The sequence below is a fragment of the Macaca mulatta genome, chromosome 1 (genome assembly GCF_049350105.2).
Source record: "Macaca mulatta isolate MMU2019108-1 chromosome 1, T2T-MMU8v2.0, whole genome shotgun sequence".
Lineage (NCBI taxonomy): Eukaryota > Metazoa > Chordata > Mammalia > Primates > Cercopithecidae > Macaca > Macaca mulatta.
Genome location: NC_133406.1, coordinates 113,385,498 through 113,401,835, shown reverse-complemented (window position 1 = coordinate 113,401,835; position 16,338 = coordinate 113,385,498). Strand labels below are relative to the sequence as shown.

General features: G+C 45.4%; 1 protein-coding gene across 11 annotated transcripts; it reads left to right on the top strand.

The window, feature by feature from the left end:
- The first annotated feature begins 113 nt into the window (after positions 1-113).
- On the top strand, positions 114-12,027 carry CHTOP (chromatin target of PRMT1). Of its 11 annotated transcripts, none has more exons than XM_077994378.1 (7): positions 114-391; positions 2,633-2,714; positions 4,359-4,512; positions 5,118-5,201; positions 7,990-8,176; positions 8,982-9,119; positions 10,791-12,027. In XM_077994378.1, exons 2-7 carry the CDS (start codon positions 2,650-2,652, stop codon positions 10,994-10,996), a joined length of 834 nt encoding a protein of 277 aa, XP_077850504.1. In that variant the 5' UTR covers positions 114-391; positions 2,633-2,649; the 3' UTR covers positions 10,997-12,027.
- Positions 12,028-16,338: the final 4,311 nt, after the last annotated feature.

The window sequence follows — 16,338 nt, the reverse complement described above, 5'->3', positions numbered from 1 at the left end:
CTGATCCCTGCGCAGGCGTAGCTCAAATCTTTCACGCCCTCTAGTCGTGAGCGGATCTGACGCCTGACGTAATGGCGTAGACGCCATTTTAGCCGGTCCCACAAGCACTGCATGTGGCGGCCATTTTGTTTTGGACACCGAGCCGGAGCTGGCGGCCGCTGCAGACGAAAGGCAAGAAAGGGCAGGCCGGGTGAGCAGACGGATCGGCCGGCTAGACAGCCAACCAGCAACAACGAACTGAGCTCGCATACTACCGCTTACGCATCTGACCAACCGCCCATCTAGCTAACCCGAGCCCCTCCACCGTCAACTCAGGTTCGGCCGGTCCCCGGCCCGCCTGCCGGAGCCGTGGTGGCAGCCCCGGGAGGAGCACTGGCGTCTGTTTCCTTCGGTGAGTTTCTGTAGGGAGAAGGAGCGGGGTGGCGGGGTCTTGGGGAGCGGAAGGGGCTGGCGGACGCGGAAAGGGGGTGGTGGCATGTGGACACAGCTACGGTGTTGGAGCGTGGAGGCCCGGGGGAGGAGGCGGAGCCCCTGCGAAGGGGCGGGGGAGGGGCTGAACTGGAACCTGGTGGCGGGACTGATGGAGGTTGGGGTTTGATAGGGATTAAAAGGAAACTTGGGTTGAGCAAAAGTGGAAGTCTTGATAGGGCTTTGAGGATGGTAGGGAGATTAAGAAATACAAGACTTTGAGGAATGTTGGAAATTAATGGCGGCTTTAGGGTTAAGTTTTGTGGAGGGCTCTTTGCGAGCTCATTCCCCAGGTGAATTTAGAAAACCTTTCCTACGCACTCCCCGAGATCATTAGTTTATTGTTACAAAAGTCTCTACTTGATTCTGGAGTTGAAAGCCAATTTTTAAACTAGGCTTTTTTTTTTTTTTTTTTTTTTTTTTGAGACGGAGTGTCGCTCTTTTTGCCCAGGCTGGAGTGCAGTGGCACGATCTCAGCTCACCACAGCTTCCGCCTCCCGAGTTCAAGCGATTCTCCTGCCTCAGACTCCCGAGTAGCTGGGATTACAGCCATGCGCCACTACGCCCAGCTAATTTTGTATATTTAGTAAAGACGGGGTTTCTCCATGATGGTCAGGCTGGTCTCGAACTCCCAACCTCAGGTGATCCGCCCGTCTCGGCCTCCCAGAGTGCTGGGAAAACAGGCGTGAGCCACCGCGCCCGGCCCTGCCTATATTTTCACTCTAGATCAGTAGTTTTCAACTTTAACTGCACGCTAGAAGCACCTAGGTAGCTTTCCCTCCACCCCACAATTGTTCATTTCCAAACCTCGTTACTAGAGATTGTGGTTTAATTGATCTAGGCCCAGATACCTGTATTTTTTATTTTTTTAATTAATTTATATTTTTATGGAAACGGGGTCTTGCCATGTCGCCCAGGCTGGTCTTGAGCTCTAGGGCTCAAGCATTCCGCCCACCTTGGCCTCCCAAGGTGCTGAGATTACAGGCGTGAGCCACCGCGCCCTTTGAAAGCTCCTTGGATAAGTCATATGTAGTCAAGGTTGAAAATGACTGCTCTAGAGAAAAAGCCAAACTCGACCGGGCGCGGTGGCTCACGCCTGTAATCCCAGCACTTTGGGAGGCCCAGGTGGGTGGATCGGGTGAGGTCAGGAGCTCAAGACCACCCTAGCCTACGTGGAGAAACCCCGTCTCTACTAAAAATACAAAAACAATTCGCCTGGCGTGGTGGCACATGCCTGTAGTCCCAGCTACTCAGGAGGCTGAAGCAGGAGAATCGGTTGCACCAGGAGGCAGAGGTTGCAGTGAACCGAGATCGCACCACTGCACTCCAGCTTGGGCGAGAGAGTGAGATTCCGTCTCAAAAAAAAAAAAAAAAAAAAAAAAAGGCCAGACTCCATACTTTGATTGCTAAATTGGGTTCTGCCGTTTTTGAGAATTTCCTGGGTATTTTCTGGGCCTTGGAGTTTGTTTGGGGTTGGTTGGTTGTTTTAAAGAGATGGGGTCTCTCTCAGGCTGGAGTGCAGTGGCGTCATCACAGCTCTTTGCAGCCTCCAACCCCTGGGCTGTAGCACTTCTCCCACATCAGCTCCCCCTGAGTAGCTAGGACCACAGGTGCTGGCCACCATGCACTGCTATTTATTTATTTATTTATTTTCTTAGTAGAGACTCGGTCTCACTTTGTTACCCAAGCTGATCTCTAACTCCTGGCTTCAAACCATCCTGTGCCCTCACCCTCCCAAAGTGTTAGGATTACAGGTGGTGAACCACCACGCCCAGCCACCTTGAAGTTACAGTAATGTGAGGTAACTGCCATAGAAATTTAAGCACTTTTGCACTTTTGCTGGGCATGACACCTCATGTCTGTGATCCCAGCACTGGGAGGCCAAGGTGGGAACATCCTTTGAGGCCAGGAGATTACAGCTGCCGTGAGCCACTGCAGCCAAGATCATGCCACTGCATTCCAGCCTGAGTGACAGAGTAAGACCCTCTCTCAAAAAAAAAAAAAAAAAAGAAAAAGAAATTTAAGCACTTGAAATGTGCCCTCATGTGCTCTTAAGTCATCAGTGATAAGGCCTTTTTATTTATTGTTGACTTGGGCCTTGCCACTTATAGAAATGATGTGGTCACTATTGTGATTTGCTCATTTTACGTATTGTCCTTTGTAGATTCTCGGGATTTGAAGATGGCTGCACAGTCAGCGCCGAAAGTTGTGCTAAAAAGCACCACCAAGATGTCTCTAAATGAGCGGTGAGGCAGCCAACAGCAACTTCAGCTCCTTCCTAAGAAAACATTACTTAACTTGGCCCTGGGGTCCAGTGCACAAAGCCAGTTTTAAGCTAAATACCAACAGAAGGCTACAGACCTCTGTTCTTAGTTGCATCTCATGTGGTACACAAAACAAATTGGGCGGTTGTTTCAAAACCCCTTATCAGTAGACTTTTATGTTAAGCTGTCTGAAATATTTATTTGGTGGGATGTATTTTAAAAGACTCCTAACACCCTCCCTTTTCACATTTTTTTACATTGATACAGGGGTCGTGCAGCACGGTAGCATGGTACCCTGGCTACAGTAGGCTTGCTGCCCAGTCCAAGGCCAGCAGTGTTGTGTCTGGCCTGTAAGAGGCAGGTAGCAAGCCATGAATATGTCCAAAGGTCCTTGAATGTCGTTCTTGGGCCTTGTAAGAGGCACTTGCTTTGCTCCATTTCACTTTCTTTCCATTCTGCTTTTAGTTTGGTTTTGTTTTGGATTCTTTTACAGTTAAGTGTTCTTCTCTTCCATTCCATTACACTTCCTTGACAGAAATAATGAGTCTCTTCACGGGCTCATAAATGATCGAACTAATCTAACTTTCAAAAGTAACTACTTGGAGTCAGAAAAAGTGATGATTTGAGACTAAGAAAAGTAAAAGTATTTAAAGGCAGTTTCTATTTTTGACAACTTTGTTCATTAAGAGTCCCTTTGGCTGGGCGCAGTGGCTCATACCTGTAATCCCAGCACTTTGGGAGGCCAAGGGTGGATCACAAGGTCAGTAGTTCAAGACCAGCCTGGCCAACATAGTGAAACCCTGTCTCTACTAAAAATAGAAAAATTAGCTGGGCGTGGTGGCGCATGCCTGTAATCCCAGCTGCTCGGGAGGCTGAGACAGGAGAATCACTTGAACCCATGAGGCGGAGGTTGCAGTGAGCCAAGATCGTGCCACTGCACTCCAGCCGGGGCAACAGAGAACAGAGTGAGACTCTGTTTCAAAAAAAAAAAAAGATTGCCTTTGATCAGTGATTTCATTAAGTTGACTTTAGACCACTGGAATTTACTTAATGTCTATTTTTGCCTCTTCTGAGGCATGTGTGCTTCTCTCCTTATCTCTTTGGCTATAGGCTAATTATTTATGTTTACATAATAATATTTATGTTTGCATGTTACTAAGTGACATATTTTAAAATGTGATACACTCCTGTAATTTATGAGAGTATGTTAATTGCTGTGAGCTTTGAAGGTGCTCTAGTCCTTCCTCATATTTGGCCTTAGAATGCACCTTGGATCCCCCAAGTTTAGGCTTTCTTTGTTTGTCTTTGAAACTATATCTTCTGTCTCTTGTCATATCTGCTTATTGCGTGTTTTTCATACCTTCCACCTCTGTAAAAGCTGTCACCTGAGCCCTTGTTATCACTTTTGGTTGAATGTGCTGCACTTAGCTGCATTTCTGAGTTTCTGATTCTTGCAAGTTTGTGGAAACAGAGGAGTCTTTAACCCACATCAGCCTTGATCTAAGTGTACCACTTTACTTAAAAGTTCGTGGGATCTGGAGCTCCTGGTCTAGCAAGCCATGAAAATGCCAATAAATGTTTGTAATAAAGCTTTTATTTAAACATCCATTTTGTTCGACCTTGAAGCTTTACTAATATGCTGAAGAACAAACAGCCGACGCCAGTGAATATTCGGGCTTCGATGCAGCAACAACAGCAGCTAGCCAGTGCCAGAAACAGAAGACTGGCCCAGCAGATGGAGAATAGACCCTCTGTCCAGGCAGCATTAAAACTTAAGCAGGTGAGAGAATGGGTCTTAATGCTCCAGAAGCAGCTGGTGATCTCTGTCAGGGAGTCCACTGAGGCTGTCAGAACGTGATGGATGATTGCAAAGTGGCTCAGGGCAAAAAACTGAAACTTCTCTGGAAGAAAGAGAAGTTCAGAGAATTCCAATTTTGGCAGGTACCAATAAGTAACTTTTTATTGTCTTTCTCTTTTAGGGAGTTTGCCATCTATGTGGCCTGTTTCTGTTACCAATGAGTATTAATCTTTTGTTTTCAGATCTTTAACCCTTAACATAAATTAATGGCTTATTCCACAAAGAAACTTTATTTCAGCTTTAGATAATCTCACAGCATCCTTTACTCTCTGTTAAATGATTTACCCACCAGGGAAATAATTTTATTCTTGTTCCCCTAGTGCAGGGAGTTTGCATGGCCTTAGTCAAAGATTTTCAATGCTAAAATATACAGAGTAGAGTGACCTTCATTTCCACAGCACCTAAAGTTTTACCAGTAAAGTGGAGCAAGAGTACTGAGTAATTTGAGTTAGGGGTTCTCTTTCAAACTTACAGTGAGAGATAATCCTATTCAGACCTGAATAAAACCTACTCTTTATTATTCATAGAATTTATATGCAAGTCCGGACAGTGGCTGTGGAAGGATATGTCCAAGCTGTGGCTGGGCGTCTGGAGGGCGGTGCCATGCAACTGTAAGGGCTTTGGTAGCATTGCATGGCTGTGCATAAATTCAGCAGTTAAATATAACACCCTTACACCCCCACCCTGAACCACTGGGCTCACTGACCAAAAATAAACAAGACTTTCTGCTTCGGCTGTCTTAAGCCTTGGAGTGACTGGATTCCTCCCTGACTCAGGAAAGCAGCAAAAGGCACCACCATTTTCCAAGAGTAAATGGAAATTGCTGAAGATGAGTCTCTGACAGATCATTCCAAAAGACCTTTCAACAGGAAGCTTTAAGTATAGGCTCTGCAGGAAGTAGTCCCGATCCAGAGTAGTAATATTCACTAGAATTTTTTTATGTGGTTTTGTTTTTTTGAGATGGAGTCTCACTCTGTCACCCAGGCTGTAGTGCAGTGGCGCAATCTCAGCTCACCTGCAGCCTCCACCTCCTGGGTTCAGGCAATTCTCCTGTCTCAGCCTCCCAAGTAGCTGGAATTACAGGCACCCGCCACCATGCCTGACTAATTTTTGTATTTTTAGTAGAGACGGGGTTTTGCCATGTTGGTTCAAGGCCAGAATGGTCTTGAACTCCTGACCTTAAGTGATCTGCCTGCCTCAGCCTCCCAAAGTATTTGGATTACAGGCATGAGCCACCGTGCCCAGCCAGAACTTTCTATAACGATGGAAATGTTCTGTGTTTGCTATCTGGTACAGTAGCTATTGAAAACTTTAAATGTGACTGGTGCAATTAAGGAGCTTAATTTTTTTTTAATTTAATTTTAGGCCAGGCCTGTAATCCCAGCACTCTGGGAGGCCAAGGCAGGCGGATCACTTGAGGTCGGGAGTTCGAGACCAGCCTGGCCAACACAGCAAAACCCCATCTCTACTAAAAAAAAAATTAGCCGGGCATGGTGACGCACACCTGTAATCCCAGCTACTCGAGAGGCTGAGGCTGGAGAATATCTTGAACTCAGGAAGTGGAGGTTGCGGTGAGTGGAGATAGCACCACTGCATTCCAGCTTGGGCGACAGTGAGACTCTGTCTCAAGAAAATAAATAAAATTTACTTTTAATTTAGGCTGGGTCTGGTGTCTCACACCTGTAATCCCAGCACTTTGGGAGGCCTAGGCAGGTGGATCACCTGAGGTCAGGAGATCAAGACCAGCCTAGCCAACATGACAGAACCCCATCTCTACCAAAAATAAGCCCAGCGTGGTGACAGCGCCTATAATCCCAGTTACTCAGGAGGCTGAGGCAGGAGAATTGCTTGAACCTGGGAGACGAAGGTTGCAATGAGCCAAGATCGTGTCATTGCACTCCAGCCTGGGCGACAGAGCGAGACTCTGTCTCAAAATAAAAATAATAATAATTTAAATAGCCACATGTAGCTAGAGGCTGCCTTACGCAGCACAGCTCTAGAGTGAAAACTAAGTGGTAGAGTTGACATCCTTAAGTTTCCTGTTAATATTAAAGGCCAGTATTGGTGGCAGTTAAGGATTGGAATGGATAAAGAACTTCCGAGCACTGTACAGTTCTCCCTTTAAAGCACAAAGCTTGGGAAATTACTATATGCAGGATAACTGAATGCAAGAGACTTGTGGAATGCAGTCTGACCTCATAATTGTGTGTTAATCAGGGGAGTAATAGGACAGGCTGTTATGGTTGGTTACACCTACTTATGCTAGATGCATAATGTTTGGAGCCTTTCCCACTGATTAGAAGCGATTTATGATCTTGTGCTAGAAAGTTAACAATAATGCTTCACAGCATGTTTTTTGAGAGGTATGATTAGAAAACACACACACATTGGTAGTCACTTCTGGGTGGAGCCTGAAGGGACCATAGAACGAACTTTCTTTCATATTGACTGATGACTTTATGGACGATTAGGCTTGCTAGGACCTTGGTTGTGTTCAGGGCTATTGCTGTCCCTTTTTCCATTGAAGGAATTTAATTCAGATGTAGTCTTAATGGTTTTCTGAGAACAGATTCTTAAAAATACTCTATCTCTGTAGTGTGTCCTTGTCCTCGTATATGGCCCTGAGTTTTGTAATCACCCGAATAATTCTAACATATGTTTGGCTGGCTGGCTGTGGAGATATATTGGAGTTACATGTTTATTGAATTTAAGGTCATCATATTGTTTTAAAGGAGCTGTTTGCAAGTGCAGGCATGGAATTAGGGATTTTTAAGAAATGAAAGGAGATTTGACTTTCTTGTGTTTATTTACATCTTAAGGTAAAAAGTGGACCGTCTGGAAATAGATTCCCAGAGGAAAAATGGAGCACACGGGCCTCTTTGAGAAATCAATGTTGTTGTTAAGTGACAAGAACTCAAGTGAACTTGTAATTTAAGTTTTGCCCAGAGTATGATGAACTTCCTGTGGTGTTTGAGTAAGCCTTTGAAGACAGTGGTAGTCCATGGGCAGGTATGAATCAAGTCATATAATCGTCAACCTGTAGTTGAAAAGCAGTACAATCCAGGATTGAACTATAGAATGTTCTTACTGAAACTTAAATTTCAACTGGCAGTGTATGACATACGTAGCCAAACTAGTGAGGTAATTTGTGGAGATGCCCATTTCATGGGACCACCCTTGAGCTTCTTGGAGTTTCTGCTCTGGATCAAAATTCTGCTGCTTGTATAACATGTTCTGAGGCAAAGGCTTGCTTCTGGTTTGGGATCCTTATGACACCCACAGCAGGTTTATCTCCCTTCACACCAGCATCTCACTTGCTTCTTTTTCTCTGCACTTTGAGTTGCCAAATCCTGTTGGATTGCTTTTTTGATCTCAATCCCCTAACACCTTTTCTTCCAGAAGAGCTTAAAGCAGCGCCTGGGTAAGAGTAACATCCAGGCACGGTTAGGCCGACCCATAGGGGCCCTGGCCAGGGGAGCCATCGGAGGACGAGGCCTACCCATAATCCAGAGAGGCTTGCCCAGAGGAGGACTACGTGGGGGACGTGCTACCAGAACCCTACTTAGGGGCGGGATGTCGCTCCGAGGTCAGTGCTGTGTACCCTGATAATTGTCGGGCCCTACTCCCTTCCCTTTTCTCTTGGGCTGCTTATGGACACGTTCGTTTAACATCTTTAAGCCTGAATTTGTATTAATATAATAACTTGTGAAATCACATATTTTTAATAGTGTTGCATGTCTTTTATCAATACCATTCCTTTTCTGATAATGTGCAATGGTGAGAGGCTATGACCTGCGTAACAACAGGTAATTCATGTCATCTCCATTCCATTTTAAAACACCCTGCTGCTGCTTGAATCAAAGCACATTCAAGTTCTAGAAGTAAGTCAAACGTAAGAAATTTATAGGTCTTTTGACCTGTATCTTAACTCTTTGTTCCTGGTGCTAGTAAAACACTGATACAGCTGGAAAAAGAGGACAAGTTGACCCACAGCACTTACCTATGTATGTTCATTTGGGGCACTCTTGTTCTGTTCCCTGTATAGTTCTTGTTCCCTAGAATAATCTGTTGAGATCAGGAACCATAGCATTTATTTTTAAATTTACCATAATACTAGGCATCTATCTGATTATTCAGTAGATATTTATTAAATGTATGCACTTACTGATTGAATTAACTCCCAACTTCTTCCAAAAATGGATTTGTGGTCAGACTTGTTGAATTAATTGAATAAAGAGTAGCTTAATCTATTTGCAGTATGCAGCTTGCCCCAACCAACCGAAAAACTAACTCAATTACCCTCATTTAACCCTCACCGCCTTCCTTTGGTTAGAATCTACTTTGTGTCTCTTGGATTTACCTGCATATACATTGTATGCCTCCTCTCCAAGGTCAAAACCTGCTCCGAGGTGGACGAGCCGTAGCTCCCCGAATGGGCTTAAGAAGAGGTGGTGTTCGAGGTCGTGGAGGTCCTGGGAGAGGGGGCCTAGGGCGTGGAGCTATGGGTCGTGGCGGAATCGGTGGTAGAGGTTAGTCAGCTACCAACTTCAGAGAGTAGCTCCCCTTTACTTTCCTCCCTTAAAAACTCAGAGCCACCTTTCTGCACAGCTTCAAGTCATAGGCAGGCTTCTTTGTTTGTCTTGTTTTGTTATTTGAAACTGGCTTATTTTTCAAATTGCCATGCTGGTAGTGCAAAAGTCTCATGATTTTTCCAAGAATCAATCAAGTGCATATTATAGAGCCAGATTATACACCATCTTCCTCCAGGCTCTTGCAAATTTAAATTGTACAGTTGAAAATACCCCTCAAAATGGTCAGTTTAGGTTTTACCTTTCTCTGCCCCTGCCCCACCACACACCACCATGTAGCTCCAGATCCTGGTTTGAGTCACATGAGAATATAGAAGAGAGAGAGGTACAAAGATGAAGCAGTTAAGAGGGTGGTGAGACTTGGAGCTGGGCATTGGCTCTGAAACCAGATAAATTCAGTGTCACATTTTTGCCTGTGGAGATGACTTTTTTTGCTCAAGGTAGAGAGCAAGATGGAACTATCATCAGTTAACTAACTGGCTCTTGTTGATAATCTTGCCTTTGAAATTTATTGAAGTCTGTCTTGTGACCTCATGACCCAGATTGGCAAAGAGTTGAATGGTGTTGCTGCTGTTAATACTAAATCTCATGGGAGCCTTCTGGTTCAGAGCTTAGTGGAAAACTTCCAACAACACCTGTTCAGGAAAAAAACACTATTGTAGCCCCTGTGTATATTTGCTTTGGTTCTCTTAAAAGGTGTCTTGGGTCTTCCATAACTTCTGACCTTGAAGTTGCCAAGGAATAACTTAGAAAATTTGATAACCAGGGGCTTGTTTTCTTCTCTCCCATTATATGATACTTGGCTTACTGAGTGAAGTGCGAGCTAGTTTGGGTTTCAGGATGAAATAACATGTTTCCAAATTATCTTGACTTGGATTCTGATAGAGAGACATCACGAGGGTGGCAGAGACTAAAATAACTTTTCAAAAAGCTGAGTTTGTTTTGTTAACTGAATTCAGACTACTCAGATAACCACAATTGTCAGTTGTCATAAGGTAACTAGAATTAGAGGTAGAAATAGCTAGGACAACTCAAAATATTTTTTCAAATCTCCCCTACATTGTTCCTATGTCAGAAAAACTCCTCAGTCTCCTGACATATGAGGTCAGTTAGCTCATTAGACTTGATAAGCTTAAGGAAAGATGAGATGACTTTCCAGAAGGATCTCCAGTAAACTTAATTTGAAAACTGTCTTATCTTCACACCCCTCATTCTCTGTGCCCTTGTTACCACCTCTCTATCTTACTAAATGGGGTTATCTATCACGTATTTTAATTACGAACTTAGTGAATCTCAAATATTAGGTAATTTTATCTTAGGATCGATTAAGGTTTTTTAAAATTATAGTTATCAGTTAATTTCCTTTATTGATAGAATAAAAATGGTTAAAATAGCATTTAGAGATGATCATGTGATAGAGGATTCATTATGTGTGCTTTCCATGTGTTGCTTTCTACCCAGTGTGTTTCCTGTTTTTCCAGATTTCTCCTCTTTGCCCTGCCCTTCAGCTTTTCTCAGCTAGGTCCCACTGCTCTAAGGGGCATTTACTACAGCACCTATTAAACTTACTTGTAACTGTCTTTTTTTTTTTTTTCCCCCCCTTTGGGCTAGGTCGGGGTATGATAGGTCGGGGAAGAGGGGGCTTTGGAGGCCGAGGCCGAGGCCGTGGACGAGGGAGAGGCGCCCTAACTCGCCCTGTATTGACCAAGGAGCAACTGGACAACCAATTGGATGCATACATGTCGAAAACAAAAGGACACCTGGATGCTGAGTTGGATGCCTACATGGCGCAGACAGATCCCGAAACCAATGATTGAAGCCTGCCCACCCTCCCATGAGAGACTCTTGTTAGTCAACACATCTGTAAATAACCTTGAGATAACAGATGAGAAGAAATCTGATTGATGCTGGATGGACCTATCACAATAGGTTGTGGACTTACTTGCCACCAGCTTGTGCATTTAGTGTGTTACTTTTTGATACTGTGTTGTATGAAACCCTTTTGTCCTTTGATTTGGTTTTTTGTTTTTGTTTTTTTTTTTGGCGGTGGGGGGGTTCCCCTCCTTTGCCCAGACTTCTCTTTGAACACAAATGCATTAGCCTTGTGGCTAGAACATCCTCTTCCTACCTCTGTCTCCCCTCACTTGTCATATGCTATGACATGCTAACATTTATTTTGTTCATCTCTGTTGCCACCACAGAAAGATGCCAGAAAAACCGGTCAGTGTTCCTCCCTGATGCTTAGGTTTCTGAGATAGGGTTCTGTTACATCCTCTTTGATAGCCTATTTAAAATATTTAGAAAGTCTGGAGCTCAAAAATGCATTCTTCCACATTGATAATTTAGTAAACTGAGAACATTGACATCACTACAGGGCAGCATAAGAGGTTGCTTACCTGTGGTAGCAGCTCTGATTTGATTGAAGTTGCTGTCATGTACATTGACACCACATATACCATAACCAGCGTGCTGGGTTGAATCGCACTTTCTACCCTTGTATGAGATTTACAAACTTTTCTCCAGGGTGTGTATCATGGCCAGAGGGATACTATAGGGTTGGTTTATACTGCAATATAGAGGAAGAAGCCATTTGATTTGGTAGGTGTGTCAGAAGGAAGAATGATGGCAGACGAACTGCTGGAAGAGGTCAGAAGATACCCATGCTAAAATGCAATTACATCCTCATGTTTATCCCAAACTAATTTTGGACTTTCCCACTCATTAGCTTTGTTTCACCTTTATTTCCCTTGAAGGTTCAATTAAGTTCAACCATATTCTATCAACTGTTCCAGTTGCAGTGGAATCTTGTATTTCTGGTTCATTATAACAAATCGTTTGCTCAGATCCACCCAGGACTCTCTTTATTTGGGGTGCCTCAGAATGCCATGGCTACTTTAATGATGTCTTTTTTTACTTTTTCTTTTTCTTTTTTTGTGACAGAGTCTCGCTCTTGTCACCAGGCTGGAGTGCAGTGGCGCGATCTTGGCTCACCGCAACCTCCAACTCCCTGGTTCAAGCGATTCTCCTGCCTCAGCCTCCCAAGTGGCTGTGACTACAGACGTGCCACCACACCCAGTTAATTTTTGTATTTTTAATAGAGACGGAGTTTCACCATGTTGGCCAGGATGGTCTTGATCTCTTGACCTGGTGATCCGCCCGCTTCAGCCTCCCAAAGTGCAGGGATTACAAGCGTGAGCCACTGCACCCAGCCACTTTAATGATGTCTTGATATACCCCTTGTGTGGTTGAGAGTCTCTTCCTACTTGCGTTAAAATTCTGGAGAGCCTGTGGCTTTGAGCAGAAGGTGAAGAATTTGACTTCCTCGGAGCTCTGCAGAAATAATACCATGCCCACAAAAACTCGAGGAGGATTGTCTTGGGCAACATTCTGGGCCCTTGGGCCCTGGCACATACTTCCCTTTTTCCCTGTGTTGCGGAAGAGAAAAGAACCTGGTAGCGCCCAGCCAAGCCAGTTGTCGTTGGGCTGCCTTTCACTCTAAACTGCTAGGACGTTGTACTTACTGGGGACTGGGAAGGAAATTTTGGTCAGGACAACCCAAACTTGAATCCTGACTGATGTGGGGTGTCTGAAGGTGCTAAGGGAGATGGGCAGTGGGGGTCTAGCAGAAGGCTACAGGTTGGACAGTGACTGCAGAACTGAACCCCCAGGTCAGCTCCTTCTGCCTTTTCCAGTGCTAAAGCACGACGACTTCCCCTTCCCCAACAACCCCAACAAGTGCAAAACGCCAGGCTCCCTCCCACCCCAGAGGAGACTGATGCTTAAGAGTTCTGTATGAAGGAGGTGACTGCCATAGCCTAGGCTTCCATCTCTACCTCCTCTATGTCCTTCCTACCTCATGAAAGAGTTTATCCCCAAATTGCCCCTCAGTGGGGCACAGGAAACTCTCCTATCAGCCAAGGGTCCTCCAGCCCCACCTACTGCTTGCTACAGTTCCCAGGGTCTTTTGAGGCCTGTGTCCCTGTCATCCTCAGTCACTGGTTGTGTGGGACAAGGTGAGTAAACCTGACCACCTCTGGGTCAGCCTTTCATTCAGCTGCCATGTGCTGACGGCTTGCCATACCAACGAAGGCATCCTTTGTAAGGATGGGAGCACAGGGAAGAGGTCGATGAGCTGGATCTTGTAAGACGGGAAAGTATAGAGAAAAGAATACACCAAGCAGAGGGAACCAAGTGTAAAGGTACACTGCTGAAAGAACACCTGAGGCTGGGCGCGGTGGCTCATCCCTGTAATCCTAGCACTTTGGGAGGCTGAGGCGGGCACATGACCTGAGGTCAAGAGTTCGAGACCAGCCTGACCAACACAGAAACTCCCATCTCTACTAAAAATATGAAATGAGCTGGGCATGGTGGCACATGCCTGTAATCCCAGCTACTCAGGAGGCGGAGGTTGCAGTGAGCTGAGATTGCGCCATTGCACTCCAGCCTGGGCAACGAGAGCGAAACTCCGTCACCAAAAAAAAGGTTCTGCTACTATGGCTAGCTCCATGGACCCAGCAGGGATTAGGGTAGAGGCTCCCACTTATGCCTGGGTGGGCTCTCCCACCTACATCACACCCTGGCTAGTGACCCAGTCAGGTGTGCTGGGGACTCTGGCTGACCACCTGTTCCAGGGGCAAGGAAGGAAGGAGAGGGGAGCATTGTGAAGCAGGGCAGGATGACTCCTGAGGGTGGAGACTGAGGCCCTGGACAGACCCTTAATGGTGGCAGCAGCCCCCAGTCATAGGCCTCAAACTGTGTGGGCAACCTGGGACAGCTAAGATCCCCATGAGGTCTCTTTAAAGGATTCACTAAATGCTCCATTTAGGCTTGGTTTTTGGGGTTTTTTGTTTTTTGTTTTTTGTTTTTTTTTTGGAGTCTCGCTCTGTCGCCGGGCTGGAATGCAGTGGTGCAATCTCCGCTCACTGCAAACTCGCACTCCCTGGTTCAAGCAATTCGGCCTCAGCCTCCCGAGTAGCTGGGATTACAGGCATGCACCACCACGCCCAGCTAATTTTTGTATTTTTAGCAGAGACGAGGTTTCACCATGTTGGCCTGGATGGTCTCGATCTCCTGACCTTGTGAGGATTACAGGCATGAGCCACTATGCCGGGCGATTTAGTTTCTTACCCTTTAGTGTAAGTGATTATCAGCTCAAGATTTAAACATAGCCATGAGGAGATGGGAGAAGGGGTTCCCTCAGAAAGTCCTAAAGCTTTCCTCTGGAATTTTTTTTTTTTTTTTTTTTTTTTTTTGAACAGAGTTTCACTCGTTCCCCAGGCTGGAGTACAATGGCACAATCTTGGCTCACCACAACCTCTGCCTCCCCAGCAGCTGGGATTACAGGCATGCACCACCACACCTGGCTAATTTTGTATTTTTAGTAGTGACAGGGTTTCTTCATGTTGGTCAGGCTTGTCTTGAACTCCTGACCTCAGGTGATCTGCCCGCCTCAGCCTCCCAAAGTGCTGGGATTACAGGCATGAGCCACCGCACCCAGCCTCCCCTTTGGATTTTAATTCAAAGCATATACTCTCAAGGAGTTTAATTTCAAGAGGAAAGCCAGTTCAGACAACAGAGAAGAGAAAGGAGATGGGGGAAAGGTAGACGGGAAAGATAAAAGAAGAAAGGCCCCTAATGTTTTCCTCAGCACTGCCAAGGCAGGACCTCACCTTCAGCCTCTGACCCTTTTGTGATAAGCAGGAGTCCTAGGGTCTGGCCAGATATTCACCCATGGGGGATGTGGGGGGATGGCAGCTCTCCAGGAGCACCAGTTAAGATAGCTAGAACCACAGACCTGACTGCCTGCCCTAACCCCTCCCAGCTCCCGCCTCTACTGCTGCCCCTCCGGTTCTTCCAGTGAAGCATGGTAAGGCTCCCCAAACAGAGGTTTGGCCTCCCAGAAAGCAGGATGAACCAGGAATATCCTCATCCCTATCCTTTGGAGCTCACAGAGGCCCAAAGAAGTCTGACTCTCAGGTCTTCCTCCCCAGTTAAAGGCATTACCAGACACCATTCTGTGAACCCTCTCTCCCACAAGAAAGGCCTTCTTCTAAGTCCCACCCAGGCTCTACCCAGGGTGCAGGTTGCGGGTGGCCTCCAGGCAGAGGGCACTATGTGTACTGCCTGAGAGTATAGCATGTTCCCGCAGAGCTTCCACATGGGCCTACCCCAGAACCCACCTTGAGGTAGCCAGCAAGCAAGCAGTTCAACCTAAGCATGGGCAGAACAGAGTCAGAAGAGAGGGTCTGAGAGGTAGGGAAGAGCCAGCGCTTCCAGGAGATGAGAAGAGACCTAAAGTCTAGAACAGAAAGGCTTGTAGTCACTGAAATCCCAAAAGCACCCAACTCATCACCCCAAGATTTTATATATATATATAAAAAATCTTGATTATATATATATATAATCTTGATTATATATATATATAAAATCTTGATTATATATATATATAAAAAATCTTGATTATATATATATATATATTCAACAATGTCTGGATCTCAGACCTGGTGGCTAGGGCTCTTCCCTATGTACTCTAACTCTAGGAGTAACAGCTGCTCCTAACATCTGCTCTTCCTATGTGCTTTAGAGTTCTTTCTGCTTATTAGCCAATTCCTCATTACTCCAATCCCCCGTTATCAACTAGAGTTGATAATTCTTTACAGTAAACTCTCCCTGTTGATACTGTGTCATTTGTCTCTCTTGATTGGACCCTGACATACAAACAGCATGGTGGTTGTATGTGCAGTAGTTGGTTCTTAGGAGTAGTTCTTAGGACCTATATCTTCAGTCTCTCTGGAAAAGCCAAGGCCTGGAGGAGGGCGGGCCACAGCTGTATGATATAGGTGAAGGCAGGGAGGAAGGGGGTTTTGTGCTGAATACCTTGGGCCTAGAGTGTGATACATGTTTAGAGAATGAAGAATTACACTAGCACTGGCCTTCAACCTATTATCAAACTTCAAGGATTCTTCAAGCCCCTTGCCCAGTTTTCCTCACAAGTGTCCCAGGAACAAAGGAGAGAGTCTAAAATTCCTTTCAGCACTAATTTTCTCTAAGCAGGCATATTATGAAATCTGACTGGTATTTTAGAATGCAGACTGACCTGGAATATACAGACTACAGGCAAGAAGATCAGGAGGCCTTTGCAATAGACCCCATGAGAGAG

Excerpts from the sequence above, each read along its gene's own strand:
- CHTOP (XM_077994378.1), top strand. The coding sequence starts at position 2,650 with ATGGCTGCACAGTCAGCGCCGAAAGTTGTGCTAAAAAGCACCACCAAG. Across the intron at positions 2,715-4,358 it reads AAGATGTCTCTAAATGAGCG|CTTTACTAATATGCTGAAGA; the intron begins GTGAGGCAGCCA and ends TCGACCTTGAAG. Across the intron at positions 8,177-8,981 it reads GGGCGGGATGTCGCTCCGAG|GTCAAAACCTGCTCCGAGGT; the intron begins GTCAGTGCTGTG and ends CTCCTCTCCAAG.